Raw genomic sequence first — 16258 nt, 5'->3', positions numbered from 1 at the left:
CTGGAAGGTCAGCAAGCCTCACCAGCTGGGGGTCAATGGTATCTCTGCGTGCCTCGTCATAAAAGGGACATCTAAAAATGAAATGTTTGGGGTCTCCTATTTCCCCTAATGGGCAGGCGCAAAGTCTCTGAGCATACGGGACTTTTCCAAATGCTCCTTCCAAAACCGGCGAGGGTAAGGCTGAGCTTCTGGCTAGAGTAAAGGCCCTTCTTATGTTTCTTGATATGAGAAAATAGAGGTATGCTGCCAGGGCCGCAACATACCCCTCATTTTCTACGATTACATAATCGGGGGGTCTCAAGCAGTCCTGTTGTCTCTCTGAGTCCATGATTCTTTGCCTGACCGCAGAACTTGCTTGGCCCAGGCCCAAATTTAGAAGGGCTTGTGGAGCATAGCCCACTTTCTGGAGAGTATTCAGAACTTCTGTCTGCCAGCCAGACTTGAACCAGTTGCATAGAATCAGTGGGGCTATTCCTCGGGGGAGCAGTTTCAGTGTCAGCTATATATAGATTGATGTTAAACTAATATAAGTTTATGCCTGTCAGGGGTTCAGGAGCAGAGGCGCAGGGAAGGAAGGAAATGGAGAGCGAGGGGGAGGAGTCCGAAGGAAATGTCAGCGATGACAGCGGTCCGAGGTCTCGGAGTCTTTCCAGTGAATCGGATGATTCACAGAAAGGGGCGCCCATGGTCAGGGCAAGGGGGGTGCCCAGGGGGACACCCCAGGAAGAAGGGGCCAGAGGGGACTCAGAGAGCAGCAGTTGGAAATCCGGACCAGCGTCCACACCAGAGTGCAGTAGGGGGGAGGAGTCCCAGGCATCGGGATCAGGCGGCGCGCTGCCAGCGGGAGAACATGAGGGAGGATTGACCACGCCTCCGTCGGGGAGCGAGGAAACGGTCAAGAGGAAGTTTGAAGGCTGCGCGCGCGCGCGCGCCAAGTTCAAATGTACAGGAGGGCGGCACAGTTGGCAGCCCGGATAGGGAACCAGGTCCTAAAGCCCGCCGAAGAGAGAGGGAGGAGTCAGGGGGGTCAACGTCTGCGTCGGAAGAGTCCAGGAAGGAAGGAACCCCGGGGGGTAGCAGGACCCAGAGGAGAAAGGAGAGACGGAAGAGGTGGAGTAAGGCTAGAGTCTTAAACTGGTGTACAGGGGGCGGAGATTCAGATGGAGCTTCGCCGGTCTAAACCCTAGACGTAGAGCTGGGGCGCTGCGGCTTGGAAATGGAAACTGTACTTCAATAAAGACTTTTGTACATTACCACCGGCTAGCGTTGGTCCTCTGTGAGCTGGGACCAGGAGCCAGCTCTGACAATGCCTAATGAATTTGCATTATCTTCCCTTGTCATCTCCCCTGTCCCTTTTCTTATCTGCTGTAAAATTATTGTTTTACAAAATTAGAAATAATGAACATACAGGTACGAATGCTATACAGGTCCACTGCAAAGTGGTCAGAATCTGGGCTCCCTTCTGACGGATTTACTCCCCCCCTTGCAGAGGGCAGCTTCAATAGAAACTCAACTTGGAAATGCGAGAACGCATCGCAAAGCCTCCTTATTGCAACAAGCCAATGGGGAACTGGTCAAATGACAAGTTATATCAATGTTCTTTTTGAGGAAGTCATATGGGATAACTAGAAGGAACGTGAAGACAGATGTCACTTTCTAAGTGTGGTGGAAGTAGTTCAGAACACATTAATTGTCTTCATGGCATTTGTTTTCACGGCAGCAAAGATGTGTCCAAAATTCCCATCATGCTTAAAATGCTACATCTGTTTCCACCCATCTGCTTCATTTTACATCGAGGTCAGAAGTAGCGGGTTGAAGAATTTGTCCATTTGGTTTTCTCATTCTCCCATTTTTCTAACCTTAAATCCAGTTCTTCACATTTCTGGAGCAATTCATGAATTTTCCTTTTTACATCCTTATGAAAATTCTCCAGCATTTTAGTGTGAATTTCTTCTAATAAGCACATTTTTGTATGCAGTTTTGACTAATGTACACATTTTTACAAGCAATTTCTCCTAATATAATGCATTTTTGTGAGTGTTATTTTAACTAATATATGCAGGTATATGCACATCTTAATATGTGCATTACTGTAAACATACTTTGGTTGGCGAACAGCATATCAAATGTCAGATAAGGGCGAATTTCATAGGATGGCTGTTTTCTAGTTCTTGTACTGTTTCATAAAGTGTAAATTCAACTTTCGGTGACAGCTAAATTGATTTCTTGCTCATCCGTAGCCAGAACTGAGTGACAAGGAAGCAAGCATGGGTTCCATTGTTAATCAAAGGTGTTATTCACTTGCAGATAGCACATAATTGGCAAAGACCCCAGAAACTGTAAACAAAAGTAGGATAGAAACAGTGCCGGATTTATGTATAAGCTAAACAAGCTATAGCTTAGGGCACCACTCTCTTGGGCCCCCCCAAAAAAATTACAGGAAAAAAACTGGATTACATTTCCAAAATATATAAAACCTACATACAGCAACAGTGTTTTGTGTTGTGTAGGCTCCTATGATGTAAGTAATGGGCCCGCCTGCTAGCCTGCTCCATAAAATATCACTGGTTTGCTCAAATCTATATATAGGGTGCCTACATTCTGCATGGACTGGTTGCATAGCCACAAGTGCAAATGGCTTTAGATACCCATGAGGTCCATAAATTACCATATAGCATATATTCAACACAAAAAACAGCTACAATTTGTTGTTGACAAAGGAAAGCTGGACATATAAAGGGCCCCATTGTCTTCAGTAGCTTAGGGCCTCATCAAACCTGTCAGGTGCTGGCGTGGTTGCTCGAGAGCAAGACTCCAACCTGTCTTTCCCAGGGGAGGGGGAGGGAAGGAAGGGGAATAAAATATCAGGCTAAGTGCAAATTGAAAGCCAGGCGGAATAGCTCTGTCTTACAGGCCCTGCGGAAGGAGGTTAAACCCTGCAGGGCCCTGGTCTCATGGTACAGAGCATTCCACCAGGTTGGAGCCACCACTGAGAAGGCCCTGGCCCTGGTGGAGGATAATCTGACTTCCTTAGGGCCCGGGACCTCTAAACTATGATTATTCATGGACCTTATTCATGATGATGAGGCTTGGTGGTTGTTCTGCATTATGCCTCAGAAATGTTTGTTGTCGCTTTTGTTTTCCAGGGGGCAGCACAGGAACTTCTCCCACCACATCCAGCACAGGGACACCTTCCCCTTCTGCATCCTCTCACCTTCTCTCTCCATCATGCTCGCCGCCGGCCTTCCACTTGGCCCCCAACTCTTTCAATGTCGGCTGCCGGGAGAGCCAGCTGTGCAACCTTAACCTCTCTGATTATCCTCCATGCGCAAGAAGCAACATGGCCGCCCTGCAGAGCTACCCAGGGTTGGGCGACAGTGGATACAACCGGCTGCAGAGTGGTGGCGCGCCTGCCACTCAGCCCTCTGAAAACTTCATGCCTCAGCGGACTCCATCTTTGATCTCAGGGATGCCGGCTCCTCCTTCGCTGCCCAGCAATGGCAAGATGGAAGCTTACGGTGGCCAGCTGGGGTCATTCCCGACTTCGCAGTTCCAGTACGTCATGCAAGCTGGCAACCCTGCCTCCACCTCATCTTCCTCACATATGTTTAGCGGCGGCCACATGCAACAGAGCTCCTACAATGCCTTTTCCCTTCACAACCCTTACAACTTGTATGGATACAATTTCCCAGCTTCTCCGAGGTTGGCAGGAAGCCCCGAGAAATTGGCCAACACCCAAAGCACTTTACTCTGCTCTTCGCCTTCCAACGGGGCTTTTGGAGAGAGGCCATATCTGTCGACGGGAATGGATCATGGGATGCATGTGATCAGCCCTCCCGGCAACAGCCAACCCCCAGCCAACGCTTGCGATAATAGACAATACGGGGCTGTGCCAGGGTCCTCTTCACAAATGTCAGTGCACATGGTTTAACTGGTGCTTGGAGTCACCATCCTGGTCGACAGTGAGCAAGGATCTCGTCATTTCTACGGGAGATCTCATCCCTGTTGCCTTTCAGCTTTCGAAAAAGGACTTGTTTGTGAACAATGAATGGAAACACAAGCCATCCTCAGCTAAATCCCAAAGAACCTGATAGCAGCAGACTGGAATCAAGACCGCCATGCAACTGAGTGGCTTCTGTTTCTAATGGATTTAAAAAATAAATAAACAAAGAAAATGGCATTGTTTGCGGAAAACCTGGGGTGGGGTGGGGAGACCTATATAGTGTATGCATTAACTATCTGAACTTGGTGCGAACTGCTCACAACAGAGGAAGTCCGGTGTGGGTGTGCTGTTCCTTCTGTTTCCCAGCTGCAAGCAACAAGACTTCGTTCCCTAGATCTGCACTGCCAGTAAGAGGCCCTTGTTGTAACATCATCATATTTCCTTATCTTGTCATCTACAGTCATTAAGTTGAATCTACGGCTTTCTCTCACCCACTGTAGGAAAAGAACATTGTGTTTGAAGTGGGCATTCTCTTCCTTGAGTAATTATTTTTTGGTGTTCTTGCTGTTGAGGGCCTTTCAATCTCCCTAGACGACGACAATTTTCCTAACGAAAGCATGCCATCGAAAAGAGGGCGAGGGAGGATTTAAACCATTAAAAATGTTTTCTTTAACTTTGCAGGGAAAGGCTTCTGTTAAACATGGTTGGTAGCAAAAAAAGAGGAGGATGTCTGCTGCACAGGATTCCGTGTTGAAAATGCTGTGTAAGGGGAATCGGTCTTTACCGTATTTTTCAGTGTATAAGACAACCCCATGTATAAGACGGCCCCTATTTTTTTTAACCCAAAATTAAGAAATTAAGTTGTTTAGCTTTTTTGGGGGGGGGTCACTTCTGCCAATCACTCGCCTGCCTGCCCGCCACTGCCGATCGCTTGCCACAGCCACTGCCGATTGCACCCTCGCCGCAACCGCCAATTTTCTGCCCTCTCGCCACCACCAACAGCCCACCCACCCACTTGCCACAGCCGCCAATCACCTGCCCAATTGCCACAGCCACAGCCAATTGCCAGCAGGCCTTGCCGCAGCCATCAATCACCCGCCCCCTCGCTGCTGCCAATCTCCTACTTGCTGCTGCCATTAATCACACATCCCCCCCCCCCCCGCATTCACTATTTGTGTATAAGACGACACCCAATTTTTGCCTGTTTTTTAAGGCAAAAGCACCATTTTATACACAGAAAAATACAGTAATTGTACGTACGTTCAGTGCCTTTGAGCTATTGATAGCCTAAGTAACATTAGCAAAGCCATAGCAAGGCATGCTTAAAATATATATCACTCAGAGGAGTCAACTGGAAGGGAAGGAAGTCTCCAGACTGTGATAATGTCGAATGACAAGTTCTGTAAGAGGCAAGGCCTGTTCTGTGAAAGTATGCAGCCTAACCCCAGCCATCTTGCATGTACCAGGGAAGTGGTGAAAGCTAGTTATTAACACCAGGGGAAAGTCTTCTTATCCCCTGTCCAGCTTGCCAATTGGACCATCAAGTCATGGCCAATTTTCTTTCTTTCTAAAGTACTGTTCTCTTCTGGTTTTACTTTTCCTTCAGCTCTTTTAAAAGTAAGCAAACAAGTGATGCTGAGCACGTGCTAAGAAGTTTTAAAGTTGTGTGGAAGTCCAAACGCCGAGCAACAGAATACAGAAATTGCAGTATAGAGATTTGTTTTGATGTGTTGTAGATAAATGTATTTATGTCTCTAGCGTGTGGGGGAGGGGGGGAATCAATATTATGAATATTAAAGAGGGTAATAAATGGGTATGTAAAATATATATTAAGAAAGAAAATGTATAAAGATTTGCCCTCTGCAGGGGACTCTGTTTGTAGGTGCCAAGCACATAACTAATGCAAAATAAACCTTTGTTCCTTTTGAGTTTTGTCTGTCTGGAAATAATGCAGGCGTCCGGTTCCAGAGTGCTGGGGTGGTTTTACCTAATTCAGCCTCCCTTCCTCTTTTTATTTTTTTAAAAAGACAGCTTTTAAATACAGCTGTCAAACACCTCTGTGGTTGGGTGGGTTTCATACCATTCAAATGGACCTTCTCTGGGCACAAAAGGTAAAGGTAAAGGGACCCCTGACCGTTAGGTCCAGTCGTGGACGACTCTGGGGTTGCGGCGCTCATCTCGCTTTATTGGCCGAGGGAGCCGGCGTACAGCTTCCAGGTCATGTGGCCAGCATGACTAAGCCGCTTCTGGCGAACCAGAGCAGTGCACGGAAACACCGTTTACCTTCCCGCTGGAGTGGTACCTATTTATCTACTTGCACTTTGACGTGCTTTCGAACTGCTAGGTTGGCAGGAGCAGGGACCGAGCAACAGGAGCTCACCCTGTCACAGGGATTCGAACCGCTGACCCTCTGATCGACAAGTCCTAGGCTCTGTGGTTTAACCCACAGTGCCACCATTCCAGCCATAAAGCAGAATTATCTTCATAACAGAACATCAGATCAGAGCAATTTAAAGGGTTGAAAAAGGCCATTAAAATGATATTTTCTCTTCCAGGACAATCTTCTGCATGAAGAATGGGAGCTGTGCGTTAGCAGATGTGTGGTTGCACAGCTCCTATTAATTTCACAGTACAGGACAACTGACAGTGCCCCTATTCTTCCTATGACTGGGTGGATGGACAAGCATATAGGCCAAATTCATAGTCATTTGTCTGGAAAAGTACAGGAAAGCTGGCGTTGGGGTCGGCAATCAGGAAACCAGTTAAGGCAACTGCTTTCAAAGAAATAAGAGCAGCATCTAAATTGAAATAATTTGTACGAGAGAAGATTGCTGAATATTTGGATTTGAATATCTATACAGTGGAAGCTTGGTTCTTGAACGGCTTAGTTGATGAACAAATCGGCTCCCAAACGCTGAAAACCCAGAAGTAAGTGTTCTGATTTTTGAACATTTTTCAGAAGCCAAACGTCCAACGCGGCTTCCGCTAGAGTGCAGGAAGCTCCTGCAGCCAATCGGAAGCCGCGGCTTGGTTTCTGAAAGTTTTGGAAGTCGAACGGACTTCCGGAATGCATTACGTTCAAGAACCAAGGCACCACTGTATTATAATTGACCGAGCACTTGGTAATAAGGTCTAAGTTTATAACATGCACTTTATATATTTTAAAGCACTTATCCGTACTGTTTAGAAAATTGCAAAGTGGTGTACAGAAATCATAAAGCAACAGATGACATTTAAAACAGCATAAAGCCAAAATACAAACGTGCATAACAAGACAATATCCACTCCAGCAGAGCATCCTCTACAGCTGGCGATTTGTGCCAATTCAATGTAAATGGCCCAGAGATGCTTGAGCAAACAGATATGCTGAAAGCACAGAACAGTCAGTTCACTCCATATTTCCAAGGGAAGGTTGTTCCACATGGTGGGTGCCACCACCTTAAAGGCCCTCTTCCAAATAGTTGCAAAATGGGTTTCTGATTGCTGTGGCACTTCCAAGAGATTCTGAGAATATGACTGGCTAACATGAAAAAGAGAGCACACACAAATCCAGCCATCAGGAATTAAGGAGAGGAATGGAAGGTTTTGGTGCTATGACAACATGTCTCCAGCCCCATAGGAACCTCTCTTTGGGAATCTATTCCATGTCCGGGAAGCTGTGTCTGTGAAGGATGCAACAGAAGGGTAAAAATGTTAGGAAAAAAGGGTGAAAATAAATAAATAATCGACACACATACTGTCTTGTTGTTGTGCTGATTCTGGAATGGAAATCTAGACTGGTGACCCTTGCTATGTGTTTGCACCAGCTAAATGCAGCCCGTACCTACACAAGATAAGTAATAATAATAATAATAATAATAATAATAATAATAATAATAATATAAAATATTTTTATTATTGATACGTCACCCATCTGTCGCAGCCACTCTGGATGGCTTCTAACACATACAAAAACATCAAACATTCAAAACTTCCCGATACAGGGCCTGCCTTCAGATATCGTCTAAAAGTTGTGTGGTTCTATATCTCCTTGACATCTGATGGGACAGTGTTCCACAGGGCGGGTGCCACTGCCAAGAAGGCCCTCTGCCTGGTTCCCCATAACCTCACTTCTCACAGCGAGGGAACTGCCAGAAGGCCCTTGGAGCTGGACCTCAGTGGATGTCAAGTCAGAGCACCACATAGAAGCATTTAGTGAAGTGTCACCTAGGACGGTGGGTGGGTGGGTGGAGGAGAAGAAATTAGATCATTCTCCATTTGGGAGGGGAACTTGTACTGGTGGGATTCTTGCAAAGAAGGCTGGAGTAGTTGAACCTTAATTGAACTAGTTGATCCAATCAGTATCACTCAGTACTTACTAGCTCATGCTTTGACTGTTTGGAGATATTGAGACTGCATTCTGCTTCATCTATTTAAAATGTGCCATTGGATCACAGGGATTCCAACAAAAAAGAAAGTAGACCAAGTGAAGGCTGAATCAACGCAGCCGAAACTAGGAGATAAAATGGCAAGCGCCCAAAGAGACCCTTCAAGCCCAACCTTTGGTACAGAGCTACGCACCGTAGCTTCACACAGTAGTTGGAAACGAAAGTAGCTGCTAGAGATTAATTCAAGGGGCTACTTGGTGCATCATTGCTCATAAGAAGGGCTGTGAACAAACTCATCGTGACAAAGGGATGGATATAAAGATAACTTCTCTGTGCTAATATTCAGTTCTGCCTTCTCATGCTGCTTATTCATTCAATCAACCGATCTATGCAACAGCCGCCATGTTTAAGTTACCCAAAGTCTTCACAGTTGCATATGCCCTGGCCATCCCAGTCACTGCCAGTCAGCCCCTGCTTGGATCCCAGTTTGACATTTCTCATCTCACAGGTCCTTGACACTGGATCCCAAAGGACAGCTGCTAATGTTCTCACTCAAACACACATCGTCCTTTCGCCCTCTGCAATGCTAACCACGTCTTGCGGCTACTGCCACGGGAATACTGCCACCCCAACAATAGACTTACTGGATTTTGAATGACACACATCAACCTGCTCTCTCTGTGTGATTTTAGCAGCAAAAAACAAGTCCACAAGGAAAGGGTTAATCGTTCCTTCCCCTGCTACTGCTGCTTGCAACTTCTCTGCCAGCTCCTGGATGGTAACACTGACTAGACTTCATTGCAGGGTGGTGTACACCATCCTTTTTTATTTTAAGACGTTTTTATACTTCTTAATCATTGTGCATTTTCAAAAAGAGAAAATGAAACAATAAATGATCACAGGGCTGTTTGCACCATAAAAATACAAAACGAGAACACAAAATGCATAATAAAATAAAAAACAAAACAGTACCCTCCCTCTCACAAACACATTTAAAAGGACATAGAATGCCCATCAGCCAAAGACTTGGCTATAGAGAAACATTTTCGCCTGACGCCTAAAGATATGCAATGAAGGGGCCAGGTGAGCCTTCATGGGGAGAGCATTCCACAAGCAGGGGGCCACCACAGAAAAGACCCATTCTCATGATCCTACCCTCCAGGCCTCTTGCAGAGGAGGCACACAAAGAACGGACTCAAATGATGATGATGTTGGTCATAGGTTCCGGGTTGGTTCATATGGGGGGAGGCGGCCCTTGAGATATTGCGGTCTATGAGTCCTGAACCAGGTCTTCTATTTTTCACTGAGACCCAATATTCTCTAAGAATGCAGAATGCCAGACAGCAGGGTAGTGCAGCCATAGTCCTTAAACTAGTTCCAGGAACAAACGGGCTTTTCAAATGGTGTGGCTGGCATCGCTGAAACTTCTTGACTGCAGTGGCTGAGTGTCAATATCAGCTTGTGATTCGATGACCCGATCCCCACTTGGGGAATAAAGACACGTGAACACAGTATATTAGGTTAATGGGCAAGAAAAGGCCACAACTTTATTGATTACAGCAAGTGAAAAGGTATTGGCTTAGGCATTGGATCACGACAATTGACTCCACCCACTCGAAGAGGGGTGAGCCTAAAAAGGGGGTTTATTCATAGAATCATAGAATCATAGAATCATAGAGTTGGAAGAGACCACAAGGGCCATCGAGTCCAACCCCCTGCCAAGCAGGAAACACCATCAGAGCACTCCTGACATATGGTTGTCAAGCCTCTGCTTAAAGACCTCCAAAGAAGGAGACTCCACCACACTCCTTGGCAGCAAATTCCACTGTCAAACAGCTCTTACTGTCAGGAAGTTCTTCCTAATGTTTAGGTGGAATCTTCTTTCTTGTAGTTTGGATCCATTGCTCCGTGTCCGCTTCTCTGGAGCAGCAGAAAACAACCTTTCTCCCTCCTCTATGTGACATCCTTTTATATATTTGAACATGGCTATCATATCACCCCTTAACCTCCTCTTCTCCAGGCTAAACATGCCCAGCTCCCTTAGCCGTTCCTCATAAGGCATCGTTTCCAGGCCTTTGACCATTTTGGGTGCCCTCCTCTGGACAGTAGGTATTCACCAGTAGGTGGAGCCTGTTGATGCTAATAAGCTCTCCCCTGATGTCACCGAGGGTCGTGCCATGGCCCCCCACCACACAGGCATCAGACAGGATCCACGACCGCCGGATTCCTTTAACAGAATATCCAAAATTTAAGGGTAGGCGATGGCCACACCTAGCCCTCCCAAGCACCAACGACATAGTCCAATGCCTAACCGCCACCCAAGCCCAAATGGCTTGCCGCCAATACCCTCACAGCTGCAACCAAACCCTAAGACTATTGGTTATGTTAGCAAGCCAAATGTCGTTTCCCCGATCTGAGAGATGAACGCCGTCATCCTGGAATAGGCTCTGGTTGCCAATCCGGATATCGTCAGGCGGATATCGTCAGGGCTTTTCACATTGTGTGGCTGGCATCGCTGAAACTTGTTGACTGCAGTCGCTGAGGGTCAATGTCAGCTTCCAATGTGTGAGCCCATCAGCAGAACAACTATAAGCTCAATTCCAGGGGGAAGCGCCATAGCAACAAAGTTTATTAGTCTGTTGGATAGTTAATTTCCTAATTTCACCGGGGAGTTCGAACTGTGTTGTTCTAAATCCTGGAAAGTGTTCTCAAGGGACCAATTCTGTATGTGCAGGGAAATGGCCGGGGGGTCTCTCTTCAATTGTTTCGTGACAAGGCAACATGACTAAAGACTCCATTGAGCCTCGCTGTATATGTCAGTGTATATCTTCAGTTGCAGTTCAATTGAAGTTGAGTGTAATGCCCAGAAATACTCTCTATTCGCCCAGCTGTAATATCTATATTTCCCCTTCATCAGTTGCTGCTACAATTGCACCGCTGGGAGATTCTTAAATTCAGTTTTCTGCTACTATTATTCATTTCCCCCCGCATTTTAACAGCTAAAATAGAACATGATTATTTATGATGTCTAAATATCTCGCTCTAATGCTTCTCCCAGGCTAGGAAAGGAAACGGGAGCCATGAAGATTTCAGTGAACCACAGCTGCCTATGGCGCTCCCACCAAGCCCCATACATCTAGGTGAACTCTGCCTTCACAAGCAGCTCCGCCATTTTCTCTAAACATAGGCAGAGATTTTAGGATAAAGGGGAGGGGGGAAAAGCATCAGCGGCAGCATTGACTGTCTCCATTATATCTTAATATATAAACGTTTATAGTACTGCAATACCCTTTGATAAATTGCCCATCACTTCACAACTACCCAGTTTTACTTCCCCTTTAACATTCAGTGTTTCGTCACATCAACTGATGACAAAGCAACTCTACAAGATAAGGGACTCAGGTGGCGCTGTGGTCTAAACCACTGAACCTCTTGGACTTACCGAATGGAAAGTCGGAGGTTCAAATCCCCACGACGGAGCGAGCTCCCGTCGCTCTGTCCCAGCTCCTGCCAACCTAGCAGTTTGAAAGCACACCAGTGCAAGTAGATAAATAGGTACCACTGTGGCGGGAAGGTAGACGGCGTTTCCGTGCGCTCTGGTTTCCATCATGGTGTTCCATTGTGGCAGAAGTGGTTTAGTTCTGCTGGCCACATGACCCAGAAACCTGTTTGTGGACAAACGCCAACTCCCTCGGCCTGAAAGCGAGATGAGTGCCGCAACCCCATAGTCACCTTTGACTGGACTTAACCGTCCAGGGGTCCTTTGCCTTTTTTTTTTTTACAATACAGTGGTACCTCGAGTTACATACACTTCAGGTTACATATGCTTCAGGTTACAGACTCCGCTAACCCAGAAATAGTGCTTCAGGTTAAGAACTTTGCTTCAGGATGAGAACAGAAATTGTGCTCTGGTGGCGCGGCAGCAGCAGGAGGCCCCATTAGCTAAAGTGGTGCTTCAGGTTAAGAACAGTTTCGGGTTAAGTATGGAACGAATTAAGTACTTAACCCGAGGTACCACTGTACAAGAACAGAAGGAAAAAGGAAGAAATGCAACTGTATGTCAAACAGAGCGGAGCTGAACCTAGTTACCAAATTCTGTGTTAATTCTCATGTGTCCGTGTGTGTGTGGTATTTTCAGCCATTTTTGACACTTGCAGACACAGTGTTCTGTTGGTTATGAGCATGAAGAAAAGTAGAAGAGTTTGGATTTGATATCCCGCTTTGTCACTACCCGAAGGAGTCTCAAAGCGGCTAACATTCTCCTTTCCCTTCCTCCCCCACAACAAACACTCTGTGAGGTGAGTGGGGCTGAGAGACTTCAGAGAAGTGTGACTAGCCCAAGGTCACCCAGCAGCTGCAGGTGGAGGAGCGGAGACTCAAACCCGGTTCCCCAGATTATGAGTCCACCGCTCTTAACCACTACACCACACTGGCGTATGGTTCTGATAATGCCAAGGTTGCAGGTACAATCCCTGCAGGGGACAGCTGCATAGAGTTGGACTAGATGACCCTCAGGGTCATTTCCAACTCTACAGTTCTACGATACTCATTCAAATGGGTTCTGGTTACGTTCTTTTGGCTTCTGCTGCTCACCCGCACTATACCTTTGAACCAAACAGTCATGGCTTTCCGCATATTGGGAATATTGGGAAGTGTAGCTTGCCAAGGGTTCTCAGAGTTGTTCGAAGACTCCTTTTCCTCTCACAGGGCTGCTGTTCTCAGAGTGGTTCAATAATTCATTTGTATGAGAAGCTGCTATCCTGAAATATATCAGGGTAACTCAGTTGGATTAAACTGGGTTGTTGTTGTTTCGTTGTCTGGGATGAGCAGTGAGGTCTGGGATGAGTGGAAGCACCCAACTGGTTCTGCTGGTGCATCTACTAAGCCCCAAAGGTGCCCTTGCCCTGCTCTATCCCACCACAAGGTCCACTACTGCTTGAGAGTAACTGAGGTCCATGAAAACATGGATGTTGTTATTGTTGTTTAGTCGTTTAGTCGTGTCCGACTCTTCATGACCCCATGGACCAGAGCACACCAGGCACTCCTGTCTTCCACTGCCTCCCGTAGTTTGGTCAAACGCATGCTGGTAGCTTCGAGGACACTGTCCAACCATCTCGTCCTCTGTCGTCCCCTTCTCCTTGTGCCTTCCATCTTTCCCAACATCAGGGTCTTTTCCAGGGAGTCTTCTCTTCTCATGAGGTGGCCAAAGTCTTGGAGCCTCAGCTTCAGGATCTGTCCTTCCAGTGAGCACTCAGGGCTGATTTCCTTCAGAATGGAGAGCTTTGATCTTCTTGCAGTCCATGGGACTCTCAAGAGTCTCCTCCAGCACCATAATTCAAAAGCATCAATTCTTCGGCAATCAGCCTTCTTTATGGTCCAGCTCTCACTTCCATACATCACTACTCGGAAAACCAGAGCCTGAACTATACAGACCTTTGTTGGCAAGGTGATGTCTCTGCTTTTTAAGATGCTGTCTAGGTTTGTCATTGCTTTTCTCCCAAGAAGCAGGCGTCTTTTAATTTCGTGACTGCTGTCACCATCTGCAGTGATCATGGAGCCCAAGAAAGTAAAATCTCTCACTGGGTTACATTGATATATTTCAGGATGGCAGCTTCACATACAGTGGTACCTCTGGTTAAGAACTTAATTTGTTCTGGAGGTCCATTCTTAACCTGAAACTGTTCTTAACCTGAGGTACCATTTTAGCTAATGGGGCCTCCCACTGCCGCCGCACGATTTCTGTTCTCATCCTGAAGCAAAGTTCTTAACCCGAGGTACTATTTCTGTGTTAGCTGAGTCTGTAACCTGAAGCGTCTGTAACCTGAGGTACCACTGTACAAGGAGGCATCTGCTACCGGTCGAGGTACCACAGGAATTCTCAATTCTTCCTTATTTACAAGTATTTACATGTAACTTCCTTGGTTACAAGTTGTTGTTTAATAGAATCTTTGTGAAGACAAGCGAAAGAGTCGCAGTTGACTCTGTCCAGGCAGAGCAGTATTCTTTTCATACAGCTGTTGCTTTGCTAGCTTGCTATGCAGTGTCAAAGCCACAGCAGCACAGCCTACCACATTATTGGCACCATGGCAACATTTCTGAACCACCTGCTGCTCAGTTGCTCCCCCATTCAGACTGCCAATGGACACCCAGTGGGGAATAATCTGCTGATTGGTTCTGCTCTGGAAATACAGTAATTATGAAGTTGCTCGTTATTAAGAGAGCATGAGAAATGACTGCCAATTCTACATTAAAACATCACCATTAAAAATATACATATCCCAACTAACATGCTTGTTTATTCTTAAATGATTTAAGCTACAACCCTAGAAATACATACCTGGGAGTAAGACCAAAGTGAGAACTGGGCTCTTAAATTTATGCTACGTATGTATTGTTGTATTTATTATGTATTAATACATATGTTGTATGTATTAAAAAGTAGAGGGGTGGTAGAGTGTTGAGCTGTCCTCAGCCCCATAGAGTTGGCATCTATGCTCAGGAGTCTTGCTGAGGATCTTTCTCAAATGCTTTTTGAAAGTTCAAGTACAGTGGTACCTCGGGTTAAGTACTTAATTTGTTCCGGAGGTCCGTTCATAACCTGAAACTGTTCTTAACCCGAAGCACCACTTTAGCTAATGGGGCCTCCTGCTGCTGCTGCACCGCTGGAGCACAATTTCTGTTCTCATCCTGAAGTCTGTAACCTGAAGCATATGTAACCTGAGGTACCACTGTACTAACAAGTTTCTACTGGATCACCGTTATCCACATCCTTAATGATATTCTCAAAGAACTTTAAAAGGTTAATGAGAACCTTTCGAGAATGCAAAAAAATATATATAATTGTGCTAATAAATTTTGGATAGATTTTGGGCAAGCTGCAATTAACAAAAAGGAAAAATGCTTTGGGGACCTTGTAGGGCAGTAACCTAGGCAAATGAAACCACTTATGGACGGTCACATTCCAATGATGAAATGTGTTTCACATTTTGAAAATATGTGCTGTTGTGATACATGAAGTAGTAAATAGGGCATTTGAGATGTTTCCAGATTGGCCACTTGATAACGAAGCAGAAGTAAAATGCCTTCCTAAGAGACTTATCTCACAAAACCCCAGGGACAACCAGTGTGGTGTACTGGCCAGAAAGCTAGGCTAGAACCTAGGAGACTAGGGTTCAAATCTCCACTTAACCATGAAACTCAGCTGGTGACCTTGGGCCAGTCACCGTTCTCAGACCGAGGGCTTTTCCAGGCATGGTCTGCACTTTAAAGCTCCATGTCCCTACAAAAAAACCGCTCTTTAAAGCTGAATTGGAGCAAATGGCCATTTGAGTTTTCTACAGGAATTTGACTTTTCTCCTTTAAAGGGGCAATTTGAGTATTCCCCTTTAAAGAGTGGGTTTTCATGGAGAAAGCTCCAGAGTGCAAAAAAAGAAAAAAGAACCCAGACATTGAGCTTTTTTAGGGGGAATAAATTTTATTAGGGTTGATAGAGAAAAATACAAAACTTAATATCAATTTATTTATTTTTTGCCATTTTCTATAAACAAAGATTATCTTCACTCCTGAAATCCAAATGTCACTATTTCTTTTTCCTGCAAAAAGTCCATGAAAGACGTCCAATGACTTTTCTCTGATTAAACATGTCGGCTTCGCCATCTCAGCTAAGTCCGTTAGTTGTAACAGCCATTCTTCCATTGTTGGCAATAATGGGTCCTTCCACCTTTGTGCAAATAAAAGTCTTGCTGCTACAATCCTATATCGCAACAAAGTTCCATAGACCCAAGACACTGAGCTTTAAAGTGGAGACTATGCCAGAACAGAGAGGAGGAAAGGTCAGTGTGGATGAGCCCTTTGTTAGAGTTCCTAGCTCCACAGGTACCCTATAATCAGAAAACATGTTAAATCAGTTTCTTAAGAAGAGCAAATTCACTGGAGTCAGGAGTATCAG

At 45.6% G+C, this 16258-nt stretch overlaps 1 protein-coding gene across 1 annotated transcript in view; it reads left to right on the top strand.

Moving 5' to 3' along the window:
- The window catches only part of TBX15 (T-box transcription factor 15), a 96671-nt gene extending 90803 nt beyond the window's left edge, over positions 1 to 5868 (top strand). Inside the window, exon 8 of the mRNA XM_083420056.1 lies at positions 3147 to 5868. Within this exon, the coding sequence (XP_083276182.1) occupies positions 3147 to 3931 (785 nt within the window). The 3' untranslated portion in view covers positions 3932 to 5868. The remainder of the gene's footprint in view (positions 1 to 3146) is intronic.
- Positions 5869 to 16258: the final 10390 nt, after the last annotated feature.

Source organism: Podarcis tiliguerta, assembly GCF_965153285.1.
Source record: "Podarcis tiliguerta genome assembly, chromosome: 17".
Classification (NCBI taxonomy): Eukaryota; Metazoa; Chordata; class Lepidosauria; order Squamata; family Lacertidae; genus Podarcis; species Podarcis tiliguerta.
This window is presented reverse-complemented; position numbering and strand designations above follow the sequence as displayed.